The sequence below is a fragment of the Corvus kubaryi genome, unplaced genomic scaffold, assembly GCF_017639235.1.
Source record: "Corvus kubaryi isolate FWS band 111438036 unplaced genomic scaffold, C.kubaryi_AGA036_p1.0 37396, whole genome shotgun sequence".
NCBI lineage: Eukaryota > Metazoa > Chordata > Aves > Passeriformes > Corvidae > Corvus > Corvus kubaryi.
The window spans coordinates 15,636,391-15,661,952 of NW_024581135.1; the positions used below are offsets into that span (position 1 = coordinate 15,636,391).

Sequence of the window (25,562 nt, forward strand, 5' to 3'; positions counted from 1 at the left end):
GGCACTTCATTTAACAGACTTCTGCCAGGAACAAGGGCTGTGTTTCTGAATTAGCAGGTTTCTGTTCTGCAACATAAGGGTGCACACATTGTCTCCGGCACAGCACTCAAGGGGACAGAGGGAAGGTGAATCTGAGAAAAGGTGCTGAGGTGACTGATACAGCAGGAGGAGCGAAGATGCAGTGAGAGCGTGAGGAGTACAAAGGACAAACAGACTTCCCACGCACCTGTAGGTCAGCTTCTGGGCTTTCCCATGAACATTTTTCAAGGTCAGGTGTCTGATTATCTCTTTTCCAAGTTCCCAGCCATGCCAACTGAGTGTTTCAGGCACCTCAATGCCCCAGAATATGACTTTCTTCTTCTTTGCCTCTCTTGAAGACACCTTAGGGAGTAGCAGTTTGGGAAGAAGGGAGGAGAAATAACTCAAAACAGCCGTTTCTCGACGCTAAGGGTTTCTTGACTCTGGCAGATCAGAGGAGCCACCCCGCGGCAGAACTCCAGGAGTCTCCAAAAGCCCTGCTCCAGGGGTCCAGAGAGGACACCTCCTGGCCACAGCCCAAACAGCAGATACTAAGGGGTGTGATGAACGACGGACGCAAAGGCTAAACGCTTTTTTTGTTTCTCTCCTCTCCCTGCCTGCCAGACAATCCACCCCACGTCAGCAGCACTTTTTGCTCCTCCGCTCACCTTCCTGTCATAGCCACTCTTCCGAAAAGAGCCAGAGCTTTGGGGCTCGCCATGCGCCTGAGCAAGCATCTGAGAAACAAGAGGGAAAAGTCCTCACACGTGCTGCTCCTGCACCCCCTGCGCCTTTGCTGCCAAGAGCTGGGCACTCCCCGAGACCAAACGCCCCCTCCTCAGGCTCATGGTGGCGCTGAGCCCCCTCCCTGCAGGGGAGCAGCCCCCGTTGTGTCCCCATTTTGCAGCTGAGTCCAGCCCTCTCCACAGACCACGGCTGTCCCGATGACCTGTGGGTCGTGACTCGCAGCCCAGCCCCTGTGGAAGGGCTCTCCTTGGCGCTGGATAGCACAGCCCTGCCCTGCCCACTATCGGCCCACAGAGCCCAGTACAGCAAAGCTGTGCTCTGTAGCCTGGCCTGGCCCCGTCGAGCCCCGTATGGATGACTATGGCAGGACCCTGCTCCCTACAGAGAGCGCCTGCCCAGCTCCCTGGGGCACGGCCCACTCCGTTATAACCATGCCTGCCCCCGGAGCGGAGCAGAAGCCCGGGCCCCGGGTCACCATCGCCCCCGGGCCAGTCCGGCTCCCTTGAGCCCAGCCCGGCTCCCCAGAACACCGGGAGCCCGGGGCACCTCGGTGCCGTCCCGAGCCGGTCCCGGCCGCTCAGCGCCGTGCGGGCCGGCCCGCGTTGCCATGGAGACCGGACGCAGCGGCTCCCGGAGCGACGACGGTGGCCGCCTCGGGTCAATTCGCGCGGGCAGCGGCGGCCGCCAGAGGGCGGCGGAGGGACACGCAGGGCGGGGCAGGTGGCGCGGGACCGGGGCAGGGAGGGGGCGGGGGCCGGTGGGGGTCAGGGGAACGTGGAGGCGTCAGGGAAGCTGGTGAAGACTTCTCAGGGGTGCACGGGTGAGGCAGAGATCAAGGGGAGATGGGAAGTTCAGGGGCAAGGAGATGGAGGAGGGCGAGTGTAAGAGGGCGGGATGCAGAGGTGCAGGAGAGGCTCGGGGTGAGGGGTGAGGATGAGTGCAGGGGCAGGCGACAGTGTAAAGCTGAGCCAGCAGAGGAGGGGCCGTGAAGTCCGTGGATGCATGGAAAGGATGAACGAGGACAGTGTGGGGGTTGCAGGGTGGCACGGGGGCACAGGCTGCAGCAGGCTGGAGAGTGCTCTCAGGGATGGAGTGACACCTTAATGGGGCCAGGTCACCCTAAGCTCCTTGGAGCATTGGTGACACAAGTAACAAGTTGTTAGCATTGCCAAAAGTAGCTGTGGGGCCAAGACCAGCAAAGGCACAGAGGGTGGGGAGCCCTGGCTGCATGAGCCCATCAGGTATCGTTCGCATGGGGCATCACAACCACCATGGGACAGTCCTACACCTTCCCAGTGCCCTGGATGACCCTCAAGGAGGCAGAACCTTCATTTTTCCGGTGGGGAGGGACAGATAGTGCCTCCAGGGTGCACAGGCAGCACTGTGGTGGAAAGCAGCCACATCACACAGCACAGGGAGGGTGCCAGGGCAGAGGCATGAAGGAGATGCAGCTTTAATGGCATTTGTCGATGTTTACAAATGAGTCATCCAGCTAAGCAGCCCAGCTGTAAATCAGCACCCTAACTCTTCCAGCATCAGTTGCACCCCCTCCTCTGTCTCCCCAGCTCTGGACAAGTGCCTGGCTCCTCCAGAAACAACCTCATAAATAACAGCAACAAAACAAACCCTCCTGCAGCCACGGTGGGCCTGAGTGCACCAGGCGAGAGATGAACGTCCCCCATCCATCACTTTAATGATTGTACTCTGGAAATTAAACCTGTCACGGCCCATCAAGGTGAATGTTTTAAGCCTGTGACATGCCTTCAGCTCCCCTCCTCCTTCCTGGCAATTTTGTTGCTTTCCTTCTTGCCTTTTCCTCTCTGCCTCTACCATTCCTGTCCCCCCATTTCAGCCCTCCTCCAGTGTGCCCAGCTCCAGTGTGTGGTACTCCCTGTGGTCTCCTGCTGAACCAGGCTGCACATCAGGTGATATCTTAGGCCCTGATGCTCCTGCAGCCATGGACTGGCATGTGCCAGCATCTCTGTGCCCAGCCCTGTGTTCCTGCTGGGAGCTGGCACCACTGTCTGGAGCAATGGATCTCTCCCGCTCAGTCGTCCCCACAGGGCAATGGCAGGGAATTAGGTACCATCCTTCCATGCTTCCCCGTCCCTTCCTCCTTTCCTTGTATTTTTTCCCCCCTACCCCACTTTTATTTCTCTCTTGTCCCATGTTACACCAACCACGGCAGGCTCCTGGCACCTGCTCCTACCCTGGCTCATATCTATCCCCTTGGAGCAAGGGCTGCAGCCTCCCCAGAAACAGAGGTCCCCACTAGGCAATTCCAGGGGTCTGGACACCTGCGTGTCTTGAGATGGACTGTCTGGGGAGAGGGAACCTGGCAGTGAGGATGCCATGCACCCAGGGGAAAATTGCTGAGCTGCCAGCAGCCACTGCGGGTCACTGTCCCCCCACACAGGACCGTCATCCATCCATCGCATCCGTCCCTCCCCATGCTCCTCTCTCCCCTCACCTGCTTCCTCTGCCCACCCCTCTGTCTCAAAAGCATCGCATGTGTTCCCCTGCCCAGGGTGCTGCCCCCCAGACATTGACAGGCTTTTCCCAGCCTTGCGAAGTGTGACAGCCCCACACCAAAGCTTACCTGTCCCTTCCATCACTGATTGTCTGCCAGAGGTGACCCAGGATTCCAGAGGGACTGTTGCCCTTCAGCAATTCCCACCCCGACCACAAGTCCCGGGGCAGATAGCCCTCCCTGCCACTCTCAGGTAGAAACAAGGAGAGGAGAGGACAGCAGGATGCGGCACAGGAGGGACATCATGGTATGTTTGGGAATGGGTCACCCTGGCCCCGCCTGCTCCACTCCTGCAGCCCTACGTGCACTGGAGTGGTGAAGCAGGGCTGCCCCCTCGGGCTGGCCCTCTGCCTTCATAGCCATCTCAGCACCCCAAGGGGAGACCCAGTAAGTGCACAGAAGCATGGGAGGTCAATAGAGCCTTCCAGGACCCTCCAGCATCCTGTGAGGACAAGGGCAGCATGCTTACTTGTGGGGAATCAGTGCTTAACCCTAGTGCTTCTAGGGAAGTGGTAGAGGGTGTCAGTCATCATCCTGCTACCAAGGATTGATTTGAGCCCAGTCAGTGAGCAACATCCCAAGAGCATCATGAAACAAGCCCAGAAAGGAACTGAGAGAAGTTAAGCATGGGAAAAGGGGAGTTCACCACAGCTTTGAGCATTTACAGCCTGAGCACTTTTGTGCCTCCCTTCCCCCCACCCCCCCTTATTTGAGGCAATGCCACACCAATGCAACCAGGCTAACTGCAGCATGGAAAACAGCATCAGCTTTGCTTCACAGGACAGTTTTGCCCTGCAAAGCACAGACCCTACCAGGGATGCTACAGCTGCAGGAGGAGGCAAGGCAGGCTGGCATGCAACCTGGACATCCTTCCCAGCTCTTCATGCTAGCAAAGGGAAGGACAAGCTGGCACCACACCAGGATATGCTGCTCCAGGCACTGTCAGATCTGTAGGGAAGTGGCAGTGCAAGGAAGGGTCCTGGGTCTCTCTCTTCCAGCTGTGCCAGCAGGCTGCCAGCTGTCCAAGTTTGCTCTCCCCACCTTTTCCCCCAGGGATCTGGTAGGACAGCACAGTAGCAGGACAGGGGCAGGGCCTCCCATCCCCTAAGGAAAAGCACAGGCATCCAGATAACAGCTTTATAGGGGAGGGATCTAGGGACTCCTCCAGATACACACAGAGGAATAATTACAAGTTAAATAGGATCCAAACACACATAAGTTAAAGGGTGGCAGGTGCCCTGCAGCCCCCTGCTCCTTCCAGGCACAGTCTGTGTCTGCCAGCAAAGAGACCCCCCACAACACAGCCTGGCCCCTCTACCCAGCTGGCTCCATTCGCCTTTCACAACACAGAGCCAATCTTCCTCTCTGTGGCACCCATCTCGTCCTCCTCTTCTTCCTCGCCCCCCGAGCAAGACGAGTCCGGGCCATAGCTCAGCTCGGAGGTGCTGCAGTGCAGGAAGCCTGAGCCAGGGCTGTGTCCCATTAACTCGGGGCTTTCGGCAGCTTGTCCCTGGGGCTCGCCGGGCAGCAGCTTCTCACAGGTTTTGCTGAGCCCTCGTTGCTTCTCAGCCTCCGCCTGAGCCCCCTGCTCCTTGGCCTTGCGACTCCGCTTCCACTTCATGCGGCGGTTCTGGAACCAGATCTTCACCTGCCAAGGGAAAGCCCCCAGGGGAGAGGATGTACCCTGCCCCATCCTGTCCCCACTCACCCCCTCACCTTCCCTGCAGGGAGGGTCCCCCCAAAACCTCTTCACTGTGGGGCATCCCATGGTGCTACAGATATGTGCTAAGAGGCTGAGGTTGTCACAGGGAGAGGAATAATGGGGGCTGCTGCCTTCCCCCCATCCAGCCTCCAGCCAAGGACATGCACAGGGACATTTTAACACCCCCCCCCAGCATGTTGAGGGATGGGAAGGCTCTGAAACCCAAGCTGGGGATGCCAGGTAAAAAGAGAAGCAGTAATTCTGGGGTGCCCTTCACAAGAGAAGAGCCTGCAGCCCACCAGGCAGGTTTCTGCCAGATAGGAGCAGTGGGGTTGATGGCATCAGCACTGCCCATGACCTTGACTTCCCCCATGGCAGCTCCATGGTGCTATGCTCCATCCCCCCAGGGCCAAGGTACCTGTGTCTCAGTGAGCATCAGCGACGTGGCCACCTCAAAACGCTTGGGTCTGGACAGATACTTGTTGAGCTTGAACTGGTTCTCTAGCTCCAGGAGCTGTTGGCTGGTGAATGCTGTGCGAGGCCGACGGCACTTCCCCATCAAGCCAGATTGCGGGGCAGCTGTAGAGCAGACAGTGGGTGGGGGTCAGGGGACAGCAGACCTGTAGTGGGACAACCCCTCAGCAAACCCAGGATGAGGAGGAAGGTGAATGTCTCCATCATCTCCCACCCCAATAATGGCTTTATTGCCTGATAGGAACCAGTGAGATATGTTATCAGGCCTCGGTGTACAACTGGGATCAGTGCTGTGACTGAAATTAATTCTCTTTTTTTATTGCTGGGCCGCACAGGTGGCAGCTCAACGGCCAGGGGCTGCGGCAGGGCTGTCCATGAGCTCCACTATCTCGCCTGCAGCCCTTGAAGGCAGAGCGGCACTGAATCAGCAGGCAGCAGGAACAAAGGGACCTTTGAGAGTCCAGCATGGGGTGGCTGCCGCACTCTGTTTGATCCTTGCTTATCTCCCCTCCACTGGCTTTATTGTCCCCCGGGGTTCAGCTTTTACTGCTTCTCCCAGCACCACAGCGGCAATCAAACCCAGGGGTTTGCAGCTGGGAATAAAGTGCTGGAGCAGCGGGAAGGGGTGTGGGGGAGAATGGGGGGTGGTGGCGGTGGGCATTAATGCGAAAGGTTCTTGGCATGTCCCTGCTGACACATCTTGGGCAGCAAGATGGAGCATTCTGGCCCCAAAGATGTGCCCTGCTTGGCAAGGGCCGCTCCAACTCACCCACTTTGCTGGGCATGGGACACCATTCATGCTATCCCCCCAGATTCCAGCTTTGATCCCAACCTGCCCATCTCCCGAGGTGTCCACTGAGCCCTTCACAAACACAGTGATGACGCATGAGGCAGGAATTTATGAAAGAGGCATTAACTGATCACAACACAGGTTTGATCCCAAGTACCTGGATGCTGGGTGGATCAGAGAGATAGAACACAGGCTGGGCTAGGACTGTGCAAACTCCTCATGGGAGCAGGATAGACACAACCCCTTCTTGTGCCTGTAGCCCCTCAGTGCCAAGAGAGACAGCATGTGGGACCCATCTTACAGCCACCAGCCAGTTAAACGAGGGACTGACTGAACACACTGTGCCAGTGGTTCTGACACACACGATGCATTATTTTGCATATGAAATATATTCAAGGCTAAAACCGTATGAGAGGTTCAAAAGATTTCCAGGACAAAGACAGATGAACGATGTCTCAGCTCTGCAGAGTTCCACAGCTATGTGGGCTCTGACTGGCTGTGGATGCTCTGGCTGTACAAATCCTCAGTTTCCCACAACACAAGACCAAACAGACCTGCAAAGGCTTCCTCTGGCTAAGGAACGGAGGTGTTACGGGAGCTAGCATCTGCAGGCATGTGGCAGACCAAGCTAACACCCTTTGCAGCTCCTCGGGGAGGGAAAGGCCAGAGATGCATCATAAAGAACTGGAGGGGAAATTCATTCACTCTGCTGGTGGGGGGCACAACACACAGCAGCCCCAGGCAGTGTCCAGCAGCCCAAGGATTGTGGCTCCCAGTGAGCCTCCTCTGCTGAGACAGGGGGGTGGCTGGAGCATCTGGAGCCCCAGAGTCCCTCCCTGCAACGAGGCTGCACTGTGCAAGTTGGCTGTACCAGGTCAGGGAAGAGTCCCTCTGAGCAGTTCCTCTTTCTGAGCATGGTCTGTAGAGAATGTTTTGGGTAAAGAGAAGGGAAGAGGTTGTGCCCTCTCAGCATCCAGTAATCCATGAGTTCTGTGTTTTCTGGATCTGGAGGGTCCAGGGGTGAAGAAATATCATATTCCCAGTCTGAACTCCCCACTCCAAAGCAGAGAGCCCAGGGTTCAGCTCCTAGGGCATTGCATCCTGGCTCTAGGGAGCACAAAAATCCTTCAGATCACCCTGAAAGGCTCCTCTGTACCTCCTCTAGCAAGGTCATGTGTGACCAGACTAAAACCAGATGTGGGAAGAGTAGAGGCACAGAAGTGCCTCACAGAAGAATCTCGATCCTAAAAGCAGTGCAAGTTTGGTCTATCCAGCTTCAGAGGAGCCTGGAAGGCAGCTTGCTTTAACACCCTCTCAAGGGACTCACTCTTCCCGAGGTAAGCTGATGAGGACTCCTTGGTCTAGCAGGGAAAAGAACAGAAAGTTTGTCCAAAAGTCAAATAAATCCAAACAGGATGTATCCCAAATAACTACCAATGCAGGGGACTGATTTCTGGAGCATGGTCCCACTGCCAGCCCCAACTTCTCCTTCTCAGTGTCCAATTCAGGTTCAGTGCAGTGTGTCCATTACAAACATTGTACAGAGCCTGACTTCCTTGGAAACCCACCCTGCCTCCTGCCCTAGTGCTGACAAAAAAACCCCAATCCTCAAATCCCTCTGTGGTGCTGTCATACAGTTTGAGCCACCACCAGTCCAATGCCCAGGGTACAGAGGTGTGGCTGGCCACCTGAACTGTGACCTCCTCTGACCATACACCCTTCAGCAGCTATTATGATCCATCACCACTGCTCCCCACTGCGACTTGTTCACGATTTGGCCTCCACACCAGGTGGGGTAAGCCCAAGCCAATACAGCTGACCTTCAGCCACCCACGGCAGCAGCTTTTCATGGACCTGAATGACCAACATCTTTGGCATCAGCGCTGCTGTTACCTTTCCTAAAGGGCTCTAGCTCCTTTGTGTGGAGAGAGTATGAGGGAAAAGGGTCTGCAGTTTCTCACTGGGGAAAGAGAAAAGGGAGGAGGTAGATGTTGAGACTGAGGGAATGAAGTAGGTTCCAGTTTCCCATGGAAAGAGGAAATTATGCCTTGTGGCTGCTGGTAGCTCCAGCCTGTCCTGCCAGTGTGCCTTGCGGAGTCCTGTCCCTCCCTGTCCTGTGGCAGGCTGCCACATGGATAAAGAATCCTCCCAAGGGGTGCACAGCAAGCATCCCCCCAGGGCTTACCTCCTCCAGTAAGCATCAACTGAGCTATGAACCTATCCCTATCACAATCAGCATCTCATAGAAAGAATTACCCTTTGGGAAGGCTCTCCATCTTATCCAGCTCCTACCAGAAGACCACTGAGTGCCTCAGCATCACACCTTTGCTTGCCAAAGGATTTATTATCTGCTCAGCCACCTCCTCTAGCACTCCATCCAGGATCAGAGCTTGTCTCAACATCACTTCAGCCTGGCAGGGCTTGGACCCCCTGATGGGTGCCTGGCATCTGGCTGCAGTATCAGTAAATAAATTGGTTGGCCTGGGGCCAGGAATGCCCTCAGAGTCTGTGGCCAGGAGCTCTGCAAGGCAGCTGCCTTCTGGATAATTAGATAAAGCTTATAAAGAATTGTTGGTTTATTTGATACAGTTCCATTTACTTGATAACAAGGGTAATCCTAGGTTGATATTAACTCACTTGTTTTTAATTTGGTTTGTTTAACTATAGGTCACTTAACTTTGTGGTCTGGCAGATAAAGGAGAGGAAATTAACACCCTGACTGCTTTAGGAGGTGTTTCTCCAGATGTCAGATCTGGAAGGGAGAGAGGTGGTCTCAGCATCAGGGTCATCACCAGAGGCTTTTTCTGACCTGCCAGCAGCCCTGGCCATTATCTGTGGGGCAGCATGTGTAAGGGCACCTTCTACCTCTGCTAGCCCCTTGCTTGCTCCACCATTAAACCTCGATTGCTGCTTGCCAGCTGTTTCCCAGGCCATATTTCTGGCTGACATCAGATCACTGTACACCTGGTGAGCTTTGGAAGGCACTGCTTTTTGAACAAGTTTTATAAGACTTATCCTGTCTGCTCTCCTAGCCCAGCACAGCCCATCAGCAAGCTCTCTGTCATCATGGGTAGGATCTGATCTGGGCTCCAGGCCATGAAGTTAGCGAGTGGGTGATGCAAAGAAGTGGTATGGAAGGAAAGCCATCTAAGCACCGGGTCCCTCAGAGAGGATGGTTTGCTCTTCCTGAGAGTCTACAGCTGTATGTCACTGCTCCCCACTCCTACAGCTTTCAGCTGCAGTGGGTCTCTGCACTTGGCTCCCACCACCTCACTGCATTTCCACACTGACAAACAGGGCAAATAAATCACAGCTCCCAGAAAAACTAATAGTCATGGCACTCTAGTGCCAAATGCTCTCCCTGGGTGATTCAGGAGGTGCTCAAAGCCCCAGGATAGGGACCCTGGCTGGGGATAGCGGAACCTGGGCAGGCAGCATCCCTGCTGTCTGCAGCAAGGGCACGCCTGCTCCTGCACCCAGGCCTTCCACAACCCTCTGACTCCGCATTGCAGCAGAGGCAGCCAGGCACTGCATGCGGCTCTGCACAGGCAGCTAGCGAGGGAGGCACGGCACCCGCCTGCCCCACAGCAGGGGCACTGCTCTGAGCAAGCCCAGCACCCAAGCCCGGGCCAGGTTCCTAAAGGTACATCTCCCTGGCATCCTACCTCCCCACACACAGGTGGTAACAGGGAGAATGTGTGCAATGCATACCCACAGAGCCTGCAGTTCATGGGCTGTCCTGCTGCTTCCCCACCCTGACTGTCCCCAGGAGATGAAACCGGACAACACCTGCAAAACATCTCTACACATGCACCCAAAGAAGGAATTTATTCCAGAATTTAGTCCTGGAACTCCCTATAAATAAATCTCAAGGGTGGTCTCCCCATGGAATGATCTCCCCATGGAATGATCCATAATATGTCCTAGGAGGCTTTCAGGTTCATCAGGTTACAGCCATCTGTCCACTGCTCCTGGAAGAGCTAAACATGACTGGCACCAGCAGCATTGACACTTGTACTCAGTCACTCTGGACACTTCAGCCAGGCAGGTCCATCCATCTGTCTGTCTAGGCTGGGTGGTGGGACAGGGACTTCCACAAACTACAGGCAGCCCAGGAGCCCTGTGCCAACAATGGGAGGCTCCTGCCCAGCCCCCCACCCTCCTCAGAGAGATGAGGAAGGGTTGTGGAGGCAGCACATCCTAGGCAGGTGCGCTTTCCTGCCCCTGCCTACACACACCACTGTCCCTGTCCCTACACCATGGCTAGCACCGTGGGGCAATATGAGCCCAGACACAGCCATGACATGCAGCTGGGGCCAGTCCTGGTTAACTACAAGGAGAAGGCACGCTACAAAGGAACCTGATTTCAGAGCCTCACTGAGCCCGCAAGAGCAAGGGCTGAAGACACACTTGTGAACCCTAAGGTTACCAATGGACAGAAATAAGGATCTGGAGATGGATGAGGCTCTGTCCTGGACAGCAGAAGAATTGCTAAAGTATATGACAGGACACCGGACAGAAAGAATCCCCACTGCAAAGGGCTCCCTAGAGCTGGGAACAAACACGTTGTAGTAAGGACATGGATTGAGGCAGCGGTCACCCTGATTAAAAAATTTACAGCTTTGGCAGCTTTTGCTGCATCCTTGTTACACCTCCACATGTCTACCATGCTTTGGGCTCTCCAGAACCCAGGTAAGTAATACTTGGGTCAGAAACTGCTTTTCCTCCCTCTGAGCTTCCATAGGAGCCCTGCTCAGTGTTTTCCACAAGACCCATTGACATTCTGGTCCAGTGCATTCTGCAGAGCTCCCTCACAAGTTGTTCTCAGGCCCATAATTTGGGATTTGTTTCCTTTTTATGAGGTTTTGGATAAAACCAGCTATGGAGAAGATCCTGCTTTTGAGAGGAATGGGGCTGATGTACAAATACCTCTACATTATCCCAGCCAGAAGCTCTGCTCAGGGCCACAGGATCAGATGCAGTGGAGCATTCCCACTCCAGTGAAACACAACCCTGTATGAAGCTATCAGGATGCTGAGATACACCAACACACTGAGACCCTTCAAGGATAACATGGCCTCTGCAGAGGAGCAGGAAGATGTTTCATCCCCTAACTAATAAAGAATTCTTTTTTCTTGCCTTAGTGACACGTTTGAGGAGTGCACATAGCACTGGAGGCTTATTCTGAACCTCGAGATTCACAGACGGACCTTTCCTAAAGTCTACAGAAAGCCAGGTAAAGGGAGACAGCATGGGGAAAAAAACAGCCTGTTTCCCTTTAACCTGACCAGGAATAGTTTGAGGTAGGAGTAATAAATTGAATTTTTCAAGTTAATTATCTATATTTTTTGCACTATTATTTATCCAGCCTTTTTTTACTATTATTATTTTGGAAATGGGCTCCCAGCTTTTTAAGGCACTATGCTCAGCTAACAAATCTGGATTTTCTGACGGGGCTTTATTAATCAGTCACTCTTAGTTTAATGCCCATCTTTGCACTGACCAGGACAGGGCAGGGTCCAGGTCACACTGCCGGGGGTGCCAGTCCCCAGCGGGACAAGTGCCTGAAGTCAATTCTTGTTCTATCTGTGCCCTGCAGGACCCTTCACAGCCGTGGCCCAGCACAGCAGTGCGGGATCCGGTGCCTGCCCGTAGCCCTGGTGGTGCCCACTAGGAGGGAGTGGGGCAGGGCTGGAGCCGAGCATGCTGTCAGGCCGCCCGATTCCCGCAGCTGCCGCCAGCAATGAACCCACCGGGCCCTCACCCCCACGAGCCGAGCGCGACGCTGGGCAGGACCCGGAGCCCCGGCCCGTCCCTGCACGGGGCTCGATCCGGCCGCGCATCCAGCAGGACTCGGGCGGGTTCGTTCCCAGCCGCACCGGGAGGGGTTCATTCGTTTCCCGGTGCAGGTTTTTGCCACCGTCTCTTTATTTTCGTTTCATTCCCGCCCCGCAGGAGCCCAACGAGTCCGCGGCGCCGTGCGGGGCCAGCAGCCTGGGTCGGCGCGGTTCGGGTCTGCCGGCAGCGGCACAGGCAGTGCTTCTCGGGGCTGTTCCGGAACACCGGGCCGGCGTACGGCGAGACTTTGCCCTTCGGATCGGTTCCCCAGGGCCTCGCAGCCTTCGGAGGTCTCCGGAGGGCGAGTCAGGCCCCCCCAGCAGTGGGACACCCCCAGCCCCCAACCCTGCCGGGCTGGGAAACAGGTCTGGGTACAGGACGAGCCACGCATCGGGGTCAGCCCGGAGGGCTCAGTGTCCCTGCGGGCCCCCGACCCGAACCATCGGAGGGCCCCGAAGGGGCGGGCTCGGGAAACCTCAGTCCCGGTTTGTCGAAGGGACCTGCACCCTGCTGTGCCGGCGGACGCTCCCGGGGGTTGCGAGGGCCCAGAGCCGTGTTCCGCCTGGCGGGAGAGTCTGTCCCCGGGTCACTCACCGTTGAAGTCGGAGAGCCTCGGCACCAGCATCCCGGCTCGGATCCAGTGCTCCAGCGGGAAGGAGCCGGCCACGGCCGCCTTCAGGTGCTCTGCGCCGGGCGGCGGCAGGTGCGGGATGCCGCTGTAGGCGAACGCGGGGTGCTGGCCCCCCAGGCTTGGGAGCGGGTACACGGCGGGCGGGTAGAGGGCCGGCAGGGCGCCGAGCCCGGGACCAGAGAGATGCAGCAAGCCGGGCTTGGGGACGAAGCCGGCCGGGGCGAGGGGCGCGGCGGCCGGGGGCGCCCGCGGCGAGGGGGTGTCGGAGCGCCCGGCGGGGCCGGGGCTCGCCGCGGGGCTTCCGGGGCTCAGCCCCGGCGGGGAGGCGCTCCGCGCCGGCTCTTCAGCCAGGAGCGCTTCAATGCGGAAGTTTTGGGACTTCTCCATGCGCTTGTGCATGGCCCTGCCCCGTGCAGAGCCGTCGAGCCCCCCGGCGCCCCACCGCTCCCCTGCCAGGGCACAGTCCGGCCGGCCAGCCCCGGGCCAGCCCCGGCACCGGCGGGCATTCACCCGCGGGGCCGCGCCGCGCTCAGCGGGGCTGCCCTCGAGGGCAGCCCTCCTCTCCGCTCCGCCTCCCGGGCACTCGCTCGCCCGACGGCACGGGGTGGGTTTTAACCCCCCCTCCACCTGCCCCAGCTCCCCATTGGCTCCGCTCCGGCCCCCCGCCCCGCCGCCCTCCCCACCGGCCGCCCTCCTCCGGCTTCCTCAGCCCCCGGACACAGCAGTGGCACACGCCAAGGGCTGACCCGGGCTACTCTGCCCCTTCCCCAGCCCATCACACCCAGAGGGCCCCCAGCCTGCAGGACCCACTGCTCAGGGCGCTGAGCCCATCATCCTGATCCAGAGCCCCATGGCAGGGAAGGTCTATGGTTGCAGTGACTGGAGGAGATCTGGAGAGACTAGACAGACTTCAGCAGATGTAGTCAAAGCCCTGCTGGGCTCCAGTGCTGCCCTGGCACCGTGGAGCCCCTAGGCACTTGGAGGGCAGAGTGCTTAGCTGGGAAGGCAGGAGAGGCACTCACTCACCAGCAGGCTCCTCTGCATCCTGTGCACCAGGGATCACCACCATTGCCCACCTGTGCATTGCATCACTGTGATCCAGGGAGATCAGTGGACCTGAGCTGGACACACACAAGACCACCACACTCCATCACCCATGTCTGTCCAAGATGCCAACACAGCAGGTGCATACAGGCAGATTGTTACTTATTTGCCTGATCTTACCTTTCCTAAACAAGACACAGCTTGGAGAATGACACCTGGGAAGGATAGAGAGGAAAGCCTTGGCTATTCTGGGAACGGTGGGTAAGCAGGAGCAGAGCTGGTCCAGATCCCCTGGCACTGGCCTTCAGGGAGAGGTGAAGTGCATGTGAGTGCTTTAGGGATCTCTGCCATTAAGGGTCTGCACCTATGTGTCTCTGGGTCCCACTTTTTTGTGTCCTTCTGACACAGTCAGACAAGCCTCTGCTTTTTAGTGCCCTGTGGTGGGTCCTGCTCTTTGGATGGGAAGTAAGGCAGCTGTTCTTGCCCTGCCTAAATGTAATAATGGCTGAAGGAAGTTCCTGTCCCTGTCTTTCTTCTCCCTTCTGCATTTCCAGCACTGCTCTATTCACTGAGCAAGAGATGGTCCACCCCACTGTATCCTGTGCGCCACAGAGGCTGCAAGCAGATGCCCAGAGAGGAGAAACACTGAGGAAGGCCCCATATGCCCCTGCCTTCTATGCTTTCTCTGCTCAGTAACTCTAGGGACTTCTCTTACCATCACCAGTAGAGTCTGGTATGGAGCCTGCTGATCTCCCTGCACACACATCCCTGCTGAACAGAGCTGCAAAGGTCTCGTGTGTGCAAAAATTTCCTCCTTCCGCTGCCTGAGCCCAGCACCAAACAGCTTCACCGGGTGGCCTGAAATCCTTCTGTGGGAAGAGACACACAATAGCCCTTTTCCAGATGCCTCCCTGGGAGACAGAGGGGCAGGAATTAGCCCCATGGAAAGCTCAGAGCTGGATTTGCTCAGAAGGGGATTTGGGGTGGATGTCACCCCACAGTAATACACCTGACTTGGCCAGAAGGTACTGAGGGTGGAGCAGTGCTCCTTTCCACCTCAGCTCAGCTGTGCCTGCTGCTCCAACCTCTCTACCATCAGGGAAGCTGTAGGGCTCCTCTCCTCTCCCCCCAGTCCATCCCCCTCTGCTTTCCCAGGACACAAGCCAATGTCCCCACAAGCAAAAGGACACCAAGCACTCTCTCCCCCCATGTAAATTGCCAGCACAGCCAAGCAGCAGGCACAGATGGGACAAGACCTGGGGAAGAATGGAGCAGACAGACTCCCAAACACAGGGAGAAACTACAAGAAATATCCAGGGAGCAGAGAGCACAGTGAAGGTAGGACAACTCTTCTGCTGCAGACCAATAGCCTACAGGGCAAGGGGGGAGCACCACATCCTTATCTGAGCACTCAGGACTGACTTCAAGGATTGCAGTGGTTTGTTAGCTCTGTACAGGGAATGTGCCTTGAGACCTGGAGCAGAGACTGGAGAACAACAGAGAAATCACTGCCTCAGTCACCACCATGGAGTAACAGACAGCCCAGGAAAGCCCAGGTAACTCCTGGCGAGCCCTGACACTGTTTGTGACTGTACCCAGTGTAGCCCAGGCAGTGGGAGCAGGGCTTGAATGAGAGATTTGGGTCAGCAGTGAGTCACAGCCTTACCGTCCTCATGGAAGTCCCCTGCACTACCCAAGGAGGTTTTCCAAAGACAAGCAACTCCCCCAAGGATCAGCAGCCCATGCTAGTGCCTAATTCACTGATGCCGGTGTGATGCAAGTACAACCAGCCAAGCTGGAGCCTTTGAATTGCACAAGCAAGAAAACATCGCTGACAGAGCCATAAAATCTGTGTGGAAATATCCAAATACAGAAATCTAGGAAAATCATGGAGGGATGATGAGTGGAGACACTTGGACCAGACCCTGAGACACTGCAAGAGGTGCAGCTGGCACACAGCCCATGCCATGCAAGGCAGAGAGATGGAGTCCAGGGTTGTGTGCAGAAGAGCTGGGCTGGGTGGTGGACAGCAGAAGGGGCAGGACGCAAGGCAGTGATAGATGCCAGGGTGCTGATGAGTTCACAGTCTTCAGGGTCGTTAATCAGATCAGAGCTGGATTAAGGTGCCCAAGGTCTGATTAGCTTCATTTCCCTCCTCAGGAAGGAGGGAACTCTCTTTCCCATCCATCAGGTCCTCCAGTGACAGCTCACCTGGTTGCTAACTAAATCAGAGGACTGTAATAAGTGAATGCGACTGTGGCCTGGCCCCTCACCTCTGCCCAGCATCCTTCCTGCACAGGAGGGTCTAAGGCAACCCTGAGCATCAGCCACAAGTGGCAGACACCAAGATACCAGCCAGAAGAAGAGCTCATTCCCCCAGTTTGAGGGTTCAGGGCACTATGGACAGAAACTCTCCCAGGAAACCACCCTAGTTCAGGATGAGGTGGAGTTTAGGGGAGATGTTCCTAGTCAGCATTATATTGCTCCCAGTCCCCCCACAGCTCCCCTGTGCTGAAACCCACCCCATCAACATCTCCATTTGTCCCCTGCCTGATGCACCTTGTATTCAGTGTGCCCTAAAGGTACCTCCACTTTTAACCACTTAGACTATTTCTGTCCAGGAAGTGCAGACCAGCAAGAGGTCCATGCTGCCCAGGAAGCAGTAAAATTCCTCAGCTCCCTCACCTCTCTGGGGCAGACCCTGATCACAGCATCCCATGCTGGGCAGTGGGCATCACTAGGAGTGTTCACACAGCCCAGAGCTTCCTGGGATTCTTTCATTTGCCTAGGTATTTTGGGGGGATTTTCTGGATGTGCCTCAGCTGGACATTCAGAGCTCAGTCCTCCTTCAGTCACCTGAGAGCAGCAGTAACAGCAGCACCCCTGCAGGTACACATAAGCCCTGCAAAGCCTTCTACTGCTGACGGGAAGGTGTGCAGCTGGACAACTGGAGCTCTTTACCATGTCCATAGCCCCAAATGGATTGACTCCATTGTGACTCCCATGCATGTAATGTCAAGAACCAGGAGTAAAACTAGAAGGGCAAACTCCCACATGGCCACCAAAGATACCCGGGTCTGGTGTACACAAGTTTTCAGCAGCTGTAGAGTCCCGCAACACTACCAACAGCACTTCACATACTTCCCTAATTTGTTGCCAGCTGTACCTGAGCCCTCAGAAACAAGCCATGGGAGTCACAGGTAGTATTTGAGAGCACAGTTCAGTTTTACAGCCCCACTGCTTCCGCAGTATCACCTTGGGAAGCAACGTAATGTCCCTCAGCAAATCCAACTGCCCCAAGATCAAAGCCGAAGGTGCCGAGGAAAATCCGTACCCTGATAAAAAAATTCCCGACTGGGACCAGACTTCCATTTTCCCAGGATCGAGTCTTCATCCCAGACATAATGTATGACTTGACCCACGCTGGGGTGTCTTGATTTTCACCTAACCTTCGATTTTGGCCTTTCCTAGATGAACAATTTAGCACCAGGTCCTTCTGTCAGCTTTGGGTCACCTCCTGCCTTGAGTCAATAGAAGTTACCTTTGACACAGAGACTGTGCAGGAACCAGTGCTTAGCCCATCCCAGAGAGGGGAGAGAAACCCTGATTTCTAACCAGGCCATTTAGGCTTTTAAGTGTTGAAAGAGCTCCCAGTCTCCAGGATGGCTGTACCTGTTTGCTAAGCATTAACTACTCACCAGGTCACAGCCCCCAGAGCTTTCCACATCTAGAAATTACTTGTCTGTAAGAAACCCACAGTGTGTCAACCTTGTTTAAAGCATCTCTGAAGAAGCAGAGATCTTGCTGCTCTGGACCTGGTGCCTCAGGTCATCTTGCACCATTCCAAAGTCCGTAGCCAGCTACTGGAGAAATACAGCCTGGAGTCACCACCAGTGCTGTGAGACAGGATGTAAGCCTGTCTAGAAAGGTTTTCCTAGCTCTTCCCCCATGAGAGAGGCTGTAGAAGCATCCCACTTTCATCCCTGAGCAGGCTGAGCCCCTGGTAAGAAGTGCTAGGTGTAAAAGCCCCTTTTGGGGTCTCACAGGTTTTGTGGGAGCCCTGACTATTGCCCACAGCAGGATGTTGCCCTTCCCCTGCCCCTTACAGCCAGGCCACCCACTATCTCCAGAGTCTGGGAAGCCACAGGCGGCTGGTGGGGAAGGTAAATAAACTGCCAGCCCAGGGATGATTTGTGGCTAAATGAACAGCTGAAGTCACCTGTGAGTGCCTTGGGGCTGTTAACCAACCAGACAATAGGTCTTAATCAACCCTGCCGTGGTGGGAGCTGAGTCTACCATGTGTCAGATCTGGCACAGCCAGTTCCAAGGTCCCAGGTTGCTTGGGGGCTGTCCCCTCTGCAGAAACATTGGTAGAGGTATCCACACTGCCGCCATGGGAGCAGAGCAGCTGTCTGCAGAAATGGGCTTCTCATCTGTCTTTAGGGGACTGCCCCTGCTCTGACGGTGACAGCGGACAAGTCAATGAAGCCACCTCCCTGCCTGCTTCCAAGCTCCTGTGCTCAGTCACTGCCACACTCTGTCCCTGCCTGGACCCCCTCTCATGTGGGTTGGCCTGATCCTACCCACCCCTGAGACTTCCAAGGCAGCCACAGGCTCCTGAGGGTTTCTTCATCCTGGCACATCAGCTGCTCAGTCCAACAGGTGGGGATCTGTCCTGGAACGCAGAAGTCCCCGTGCCTCCATCCCCCTGCCCACCGTACCCAACCTCCACCCTCCCTCTGCACGGAGCGCCAGGTAGCAGCCCCCAGCGAAGGGGTTAACAGGCAAAGCAAACACGGCTCAGTCCCTCCCAGACAGACCTCCTGCAGGGATTTCTGGGCAGCTGTTTATTTAGCCAAGCAATTCCTCAAATAAGCAGCCTCATCTCTGATGGTATATGGCAAGGCTGAGCAGAAAAACGTGTTAACAGCTCCCACTCCGGAGCAGGGGAATAGCAAGCCAGCATAGAAAGGCTGGCAGGGCAGAGAGGGTGCCTGCCCCAGCAGAAATAGCCAGGGCAGCTCTGGCGTGTCACAGCTGATCCCACTGCGCTGCCCAGGGCTGGGGCGCCAGCATCCTTTAGCATCAGCCATAGGGCTGCAGGGGACGGGCAGGGGATGCCCTAGGGCTGTTAGCTTCCTGGGATTCAGCAATGCGCTGCAAAGGTGCTCAAGTGTGGAGACAGAGGGCTTGTCCCCTTGTAAACACATGGGGATGGAGTGACACATCCACACATGGATCTGGAGTGACAGGGACACGGTCAGCTCAGATCTATTTCTTACAAGGACTCAGATTATAACCACTACATTTCCAGTCCTGTTACCCCCTCACTGCTCTGAAACACCTGATCCTGAAACACTATGAGCCCACAGCATCCACACAGAGATCTCCTTCATCCTCTTGCCCCCAAATGAAGTAGCAGCACCTTGGCTCATCCTTAGTGTCTGTCCTCACCCCAGGTCAAGTGTTTTGGGGGGAGATATAAACAAGCCAGCATCTTCCATAGCTCAGCATCATCCAGGAAAGCAGGGAAGTGACTGAACGCACAGTGTCCCTCCTGCTACTTCCCCATGTCCCCACTCCCACAGCCCTTGCCCAGCACAGCTCTCCAGCACATTGTGTCCGGTGTCACACATCTCTGGCACAGCCAGGTTCACCTTCCCCCTGGCACCACTATTGCTGGGCACACAGGAGGATCCCCCAGCTCTGATTTTTTCCTGTCACCTCCACAATCTTCTGTTTTGGCTTCACTGTGTCTTGTTCCAAAGCCAGAGCTGCTGCCTGTGGGGGGGACAGAGCCAGGTTTGGACTCTGGGGGTGAAGGAGTGAGGGGGAGTGACACCCTCACACACACCAGTTCCCCCACAAACACAGCCTCACCTCTTCCCTGTTAATGGCCTTTCCATGGAGTCAGCACCTAACCTGCTCCCGGGGTGACAGGATAAATCAGCTGCTCCTCCCAGGACCTTGGGCTCTAATTAATGTCAGCTCATTAACAAGATAACGACCATTTATTACCCTGTCTCCCTGGCTGCTGATTAACGCTTTCCCAAAGTGGGGGCAGGGGGTGGTGATGCCATGGGACAGGAATGGTGGGAGACGGTGACGTCTCTGCAGTGAGACCCAGGGACACCAGGGAACGGGAGATGAAGGCATAGGCAAGCAGGGCTGCAGAAGAGCCTGAGTGAGGAGTGGATGTGAAAAGGGGGAGTGTCTTTCCCTACGAGTATGGCAAGGGCTCACTGCAAAAAAACCTTGAAGGAACTACCAAGAGTTGTAGGCTCCCTCTGGATTGTCACTGTCACATCCCTGTGCCTCAAGTGTCCCTACCCCAGCCCATGGGGGACAGTGTGGATGAGACCTAGAGCTCAGCACAAAGCCCCTGCACAACTCTGGTCCTCAGTCCCTGTTTTGAGAAGGTGCCACACAGACTCACAGGCAGTGGAAAGACAGACACCAGTGTGTCCGTCCCTGCCTCCAGAGTCGGAAGCAGCCCCAGCTTCATGTTCGGGTACTGTCTATGCCACAGAGCCATGGGGCAGGATACTCTCTCCTGGGGCAAGAGGAAGCCTTTGACATGCCCTTGACCAGGGCCTGGGTACGGAGTGCGGGAGCAAAGGGGCTGGGGCGGGCATGGTGTCCCCGCCCAGCAGTCCAGCACCAGGCTGGGGGGGCTAATGCTCTCCATACATCAATCACGCTGCTCGGTGGCTCCCTATTAGCGGGAGCAGGGGCTGGTTAATCAGGCTGAGGGCTTCGGCTCGTTAAGCTGACACCTCCGTTGTGAGAGTGAGACATGGGGGCAAGCAAGGTGCCACTTATTTATTTTCTTCTTTCCCAGGGAATATATTAAACAAATTAAATTCCTGGAGTGTTGGGTCAGCACAGCCGGCTCTGCGCCTGTCCCAGCTCCACCTCACTCAGCGATGGGGAGGGGACTATGCTGCCCAGCCAGCAGCAAGCTCGGGCACTGCTGCAGGGCCCTGCCTCTGCTGTGCCTCCCCAGCTCCCTGCAGTCAGACACAGCCCCCCTAATCCCCCTGTTTCACTCCGTGGGCTGTGCTGCAATCATGACTGCTTGGCAGTGCTGAGGATGGCTGGGAGGGCAGATCTTGGAGGAAATGTAGTCCACGATTTCATATGGCAAGTCCCCTGGGAACCCGCCTGCTGTCCCTGAGTGGGCTTCCTTGGCCCCACAGGGAGTAGAGCTGTGACATGGCCCTAGCTGCTTTTGGGGCAGCTTGCAATGCTCCCTGCTCCACGTAGAGCCAGGGGCTGATTTCAGTCACAGCACCAAGTCGTCTTTGCACTCTGGTAATAGGGACATCTCCGTTAGTGGCAGGCTGACACTGGAAGGTCTCTCTGCAAGAGGGAGAGCTAGGAGGGAGTGCACTTGTTCTCTCCATCACAGGTCTGCAGGAGCTGGGCATTTAGAAAAAAATACTGTGTATCCCAAGAACAGCTTTATGCCATAAGCATTAACCTCATTGGTGTTGGCCTTAAATTATACAAAGATGTGAAAACAAGAGCCTTTGTTGAAGCAATCCCCTACACTGGGCCCTTTGCCTGCTTTGGCATCAGTCACCCCTTCACAGTCAAGTGCTGTTCCTGCTCAAATTCCCTGAGGGCTGGGATGCTGTTTCCTTGCTGCTGGGCTGCTCTGCTCCATCCCAGCACCGGCTGTGTTTCAGCTCTACTCCAGTTAGGTGACAGGGATGGATAGAAAACTCACAGCAAATTAGTCATTAGTCCCTGGAGTTGTTTATTTATTGACCATTTGCAACTCTTCCCTCCATCACCATCTTTTCCCTCCCTATTTTTCCAGCAAAGTCAGTGGCAGCCTCTCCTGCTCCTCTGTCCCACCCCATCCCATCTTGTCATCCCCATCTTTTACATCGGTCCCTTCTACCTAACCTCAGTCCTTCAAGTGCCTCTCATTTCAGGAATGGACCCACCTTTTGCTGGTGGAAGGGTGACTCCCTGGAGGTTAGTGAAGAATTAGAAATAATTTAATTTACCTCCCTGTGCGGGTGCTTTGATGAGCTGAAAGGCCCCTTGTCAGGAAGCGAATCCATCTTCCTCCAGCCTTACATCAAATTTCATTCACTAATTAGAAACTCCTGCCCTAGACCATGCTGCCCCCACCCCGGCCACCCCTTCTCCCCACCAGCACCATTATGAAAATAAATTGTTCCATTAGCTGCATTGTTGTGGCTGTGGGGCCCAGCGCTGGGAGTTATTAGAGCAGGAGGGAGGGCGTTGGATTAAGACAAATGATTTATTACGGAAAAGGACCCTGATTAGATTCTTACTCGTCCCCAGCATGTGGGCACATACTCACACACCCCCCACCCCTGTCCCCCCCAGGGCACCACACAGCCACTCGTGGAAGCCTGTGCTGGATGGCAGTGGCGTTTCTCCTGGGGCTGTATCCTGCTCGCTGCTCTCACAGCGCTGGGAGCCCCCATCTCATACTGGGACACGAGGTAGCAATTGATGCCAGCTGCCCCCTGCATTGTCCCCAGGTACCCCTGCCTGCCTCTCACTTGTTTGGAGGGTGGGGACCACTGGCATCACCCCCAGCTCTGCCAGTTCTGCAGCAGGGACCCACTGTGGGTACTGAGTGTGTCCTGGTGACTGGGGAGGGGGTAAGGGAAGGGAAAGGGTGGCGTTGATGCGTTAGCTCTGTACCCCACAATGTGGGAGCAGGAGCTAAGGGTGCCTCACCAGCAGGAGGGTTGGCAAGGCTCACCCTGTGTGGTGGGACAGGTTGTCAGCCTCCTCCATGGCTCCAGAGTACTCTCTGCACCTGGCAGATGTGGGGTGGGTATGGCTGCAGGGATGGGTATGGCTGCAGAGGTGGGCACTGCCATAGAGTGCCCATGTCCTGTTGTCCTCACACTGCCTTGCTGTCGCTATAGGCCAAGTGCATGTACCCCCCAGCTTGTTCCTGGAGGGGACAGAGATCAGGGACACAGGGACATCTGGGTGCTCCTGGAATATAAAGCTGGAAAGAGAGTAATTTGTGGCACTGGATGGCGGTTCTGAGATCTGGTGGGTGTCTGGTGGGTGTCTGGTGGGTGTCTAGTGCGGTGGTGGGCAGGTGTCTGTCCAGGGGATAAAAGTATGTGTAGTGGGGGGATGCATACTGTCATAAATCATCTGTCTGGCTGTCCGCGGTGTTCATCCAGGCACAGCAGGCTCTGGTTGACTCCCGGAGGCTGTTGCCTGCTAAAACACCTCCAATCCCCGCCCGGGAGAAGCTGCCACGCGCAGGCAGAGGGGCTCTGCAGCACCGGCAGTGCGGGGATGTTCCCAACGTTGCTCTCACACGGGTGCCACGGTTGAGAGAGGGGCAAGAGGTGGGGGGGCTCGGGACAGAGGGGGAGATGGAGGAGGAGTTCGGGGTGCGGGATGGGCTCAGCAGCACACACCACGACCCCCCTCCCCGGGGCTCCGTGGGCTCGGGGACAGTGTGTTGGGACACCCCCCCACCCCCCCCCCCAACCATAACAGCGCTGCAGAGAGCGGGGTCCTGCCCCTGCTCCCGGAGCAGCAGCATTCCGAAAAGCCATCAAGTTTAATTAGGCTAATGCAAGTGAGAGCGGGAGGCTGGTACCGAGTGCCTCTGCGGGCACCTGCGGGCGGGCAGCGTGCAGGGCTCAGCCGGGCTGGGCAGCTTCTCCCGGGATTTTTGGCGGGCGGCTATGGGTCGGTCAGCCCTCGCTGGGAGGAGGGTTCCTGCAACCTGCTGTACCGATGTCCTCAGGCACAGATATTTTGGGGTGACCCCCCCACCACTCCCCAGTCATGTCACAGCCCGGGCCATGGGGACCTCATTGGACCCGGAGCTCAGGGACGATGGGGACACACCACGGCCGTGCCCAGAGACATTGCCGCTCCGCAGGGCAGGTTTGGCCTTGGACACTGGTTGGATCCCACCCTGCTGTCGTTCTCGTGCCACTCAAAACTGCCACAAACGGGATTCTTCCAAGAGGCTCCGCTCCCATTGCCTAAGCCCCAGTGCTCCCCTGGCGCTCCGTTGCCGGGACCCCAGCACCCAGCGGGCCAGCCGGGAGCGAGCTTGGCTGGCGCTGCCACGGCAGAAGGCCGTGGGGCAAGGGGACAGACGGGAGAGGCGGGGACGGGGACCATGTCCCCCGTTGTTAACAGCGCCGGACCCTGTAGCCTTTTCAAGGCTCTGAATAGGGGGTGGCACCTCTCTTCTGCTGAATTAGAGGCCGGGGGTTGTTGGAGCTGGTTTAATACGCTCAGACATGGTTGGAGGGATGGGGAGGGGCCGTGCTACCCCAGATGGGAACATGTGGGGGTGTCTCCTGTCGCCACATGCCCTTCCTCTCCCTCCCACCCACCATTCATATGGTAACGAGAACAAATTGATGGAGAGACATCCATTGTGGGACCCTCCAGCCCGGCCCTTCTGCCGGCCACCCACCAGCATCCCCATCCATCACCGCCCATCTGGGACCCTGCTGGGACCACCCCTCGCCTGGGACTGGCATGCTGGGAGATGGGACTGCTTCAGGTGCCCACGGGCAGTGGGGCAGCTCCCAGGCTGTCCTGGTTCTCCTGGGGCTGAGTGACAAGATAGGGGATGACATCCAGGCAAAGAAGAGACCCCGGTAAGTCCTGTCTGTCAGCTGGACATCATTTCGTCCTCAAGATTCTTTACATGAGGGGTTATAGAGCTATGGGGGAGTTAATAGAGCTTCAGAAAGACCCCAGCATCTTACTCACGGGTGTTTCCCCTTCCTCTCACTGCCCTGAAGCCAGCTCAGAGCCAGGCCCTCCCTGCTTTCCCTGCCTCCACCCCAAAGCAGCCGCCACATACCCTGCAGCATCCCCCGAATGGGGCAAAGAATTCTTCCCCCACACTCACTGATTCCCTAAAAACCTGGACCTGGAGATGGTCTCCCCCAGCGGTCACCCCAAAGAGCGTATCCTCTCCTCATGCATCCCCTGCCTCTGGCTCCCCCTGCCTGCGACAACAGCCTGATTGAAATTTCACTCCATAAAGCACCTCTCGAAAGCCTGACCCCGCGGCCCCCCCGGGGACCAATTTGTCCTTCTCTGTAATAAGAACCTAATTAAATTAGCTCTGCCGCCTTGCAGAGCCCTTAAATTAGCCCGGTGATGAGGGCCCTCGCTGACAGCCTGCTGCCGAATTGCTTCACACTTGCCATGCTGTGGGGCCCAGGGAAAGCCCTAGGAAGATCCTGATCCCAGCACGGCCCAGGAGACCACGGCGGGGCAGCTTGGAGATGGGGCAGGGTGTGTACAGAGACGTGTGTGGGTGGGACAGGTATGGGGAGGCTGTGTGGGGTGCTGGCTGGTGGACTCTCCTTCTGCTGCCATGGGGATGGAGTAGAGGGGGGAGAGGGCTGACAAAGGGTGAGGGACAGCACTGACTGGCACTAGTGACATTGGAAACCTGTCTACAGGATACAGGGTCCATCCTCTGGGTCAGTGGTTGTTGTGGTGATTGGGGGTGGTACAGAAGGATGGACAGGCACTGAGGTGGTGAGTCCAGACTGGGACATAGAGATATCCCTGGCAGCCCCACACTGGCTGTCCCTACTATATCCTGCCCCACTTGCCCTAGTTTCCAGGTAGCCCTAATGACAGTTTGGTCCCGTGTAGACTGGGTCAATCCCACAGCCTCCAGCTGCCCACTTCCCCTGGGTATGGATGAAGTAGTGAGGAGAGAGATGTCATCCTTCCGGGTAGAGGGCACCGGGGTTACCAAATCTTGTTCCTAGAGAAGCAC

At 56.4% G+C, this 25,562-nt stretch overlaps 2 protein-coding genes across 7 annotated transcripts in view; both read right to left on the minus strand.

Annotated features, from left to right (window-relative positions):
* Positions 1 to 1,404, minus strand: part of CFAP65 (cilia and flagella associated protein 65) — a 32,025-nt gene extending 30,621 nt beyond the window's left edge. For all 6 annotated transcript variants that reach the window (XR_006018159.1, XM_042040911.1, XM_042040913.1 and 3 more), the window contains exons 1-3: positions 1,312 to 1,404; positions 687 to 755; positions 227 to 381 (exon numbers count right to left, since the gene is read on the minus strand). Coding sequence is in view for 5 of the 6 variants with exons in the window: in XM_042040911.1 (XP_041896845.1) it covers positions 227 to 381; positions 687 to 755; positions 1,312 to 1,374 (287 nt within the window). In the remaining variant the exon portion in view is untranslated. The remainder of the gene's footprint in view (positions 1 to 226; positions 382 to 686; positions 756 to 1,311) is intronic.
* A 1,913-nt stretch (positions 1,405 to 3,317) lies between these two features.
* LOC121670608 (motor neuron and pancreas homeobox protein 1-like) lies at positions 3,318 to 13,248 on the minus strand. The gene is made up of 3 exons (XM_042041094.1): positions 12,694 to 13,248; positions 5,416 to 5,576; positions 3,318 to 4,943 (listed from the first exon to the last, which is right to left on the minus strand). Exons 1-3 carry the CDS (start codon positions 13,127 to 13,129, stop codon positions 4,635 to 4,637), a joined length of 906 nt encoding a protein of 301 aa, XP_041897028.1. The 5' UTR covers positions 13,130 to 13,248; the 3' UTR covers positions 3,318 to 4,634.
* Positions 13,249 to 25,562: the final 12,314 nt, after the last annotated feature.

Excerpts from the sequence above, each read along its gene's own strand:
- LOC121670608 (XM_042041094.1), bottom strand. The coding sequence starts at position 13,129 with ATGCACAAGCGCATGGAGAAGTCCCAAAACTTCCGCATTGAAGCGCTC. Across the intron at positions 5,577-12,693 it reads GAGGCTCTCCGACTTCAACG|CTGCCCCGCAATCTGGCTTG; the intron begins GTGAGTGACCCG and ends TCTGCTCTACAG. Across the intron at positions 4,944-5,415 it reads TGATGCTCACTGAGACACAG|GTGAAGATCTGGTTCCAGAA; the intron begins GTACCTTGGCCC and ends TTCCCTTGGCAG.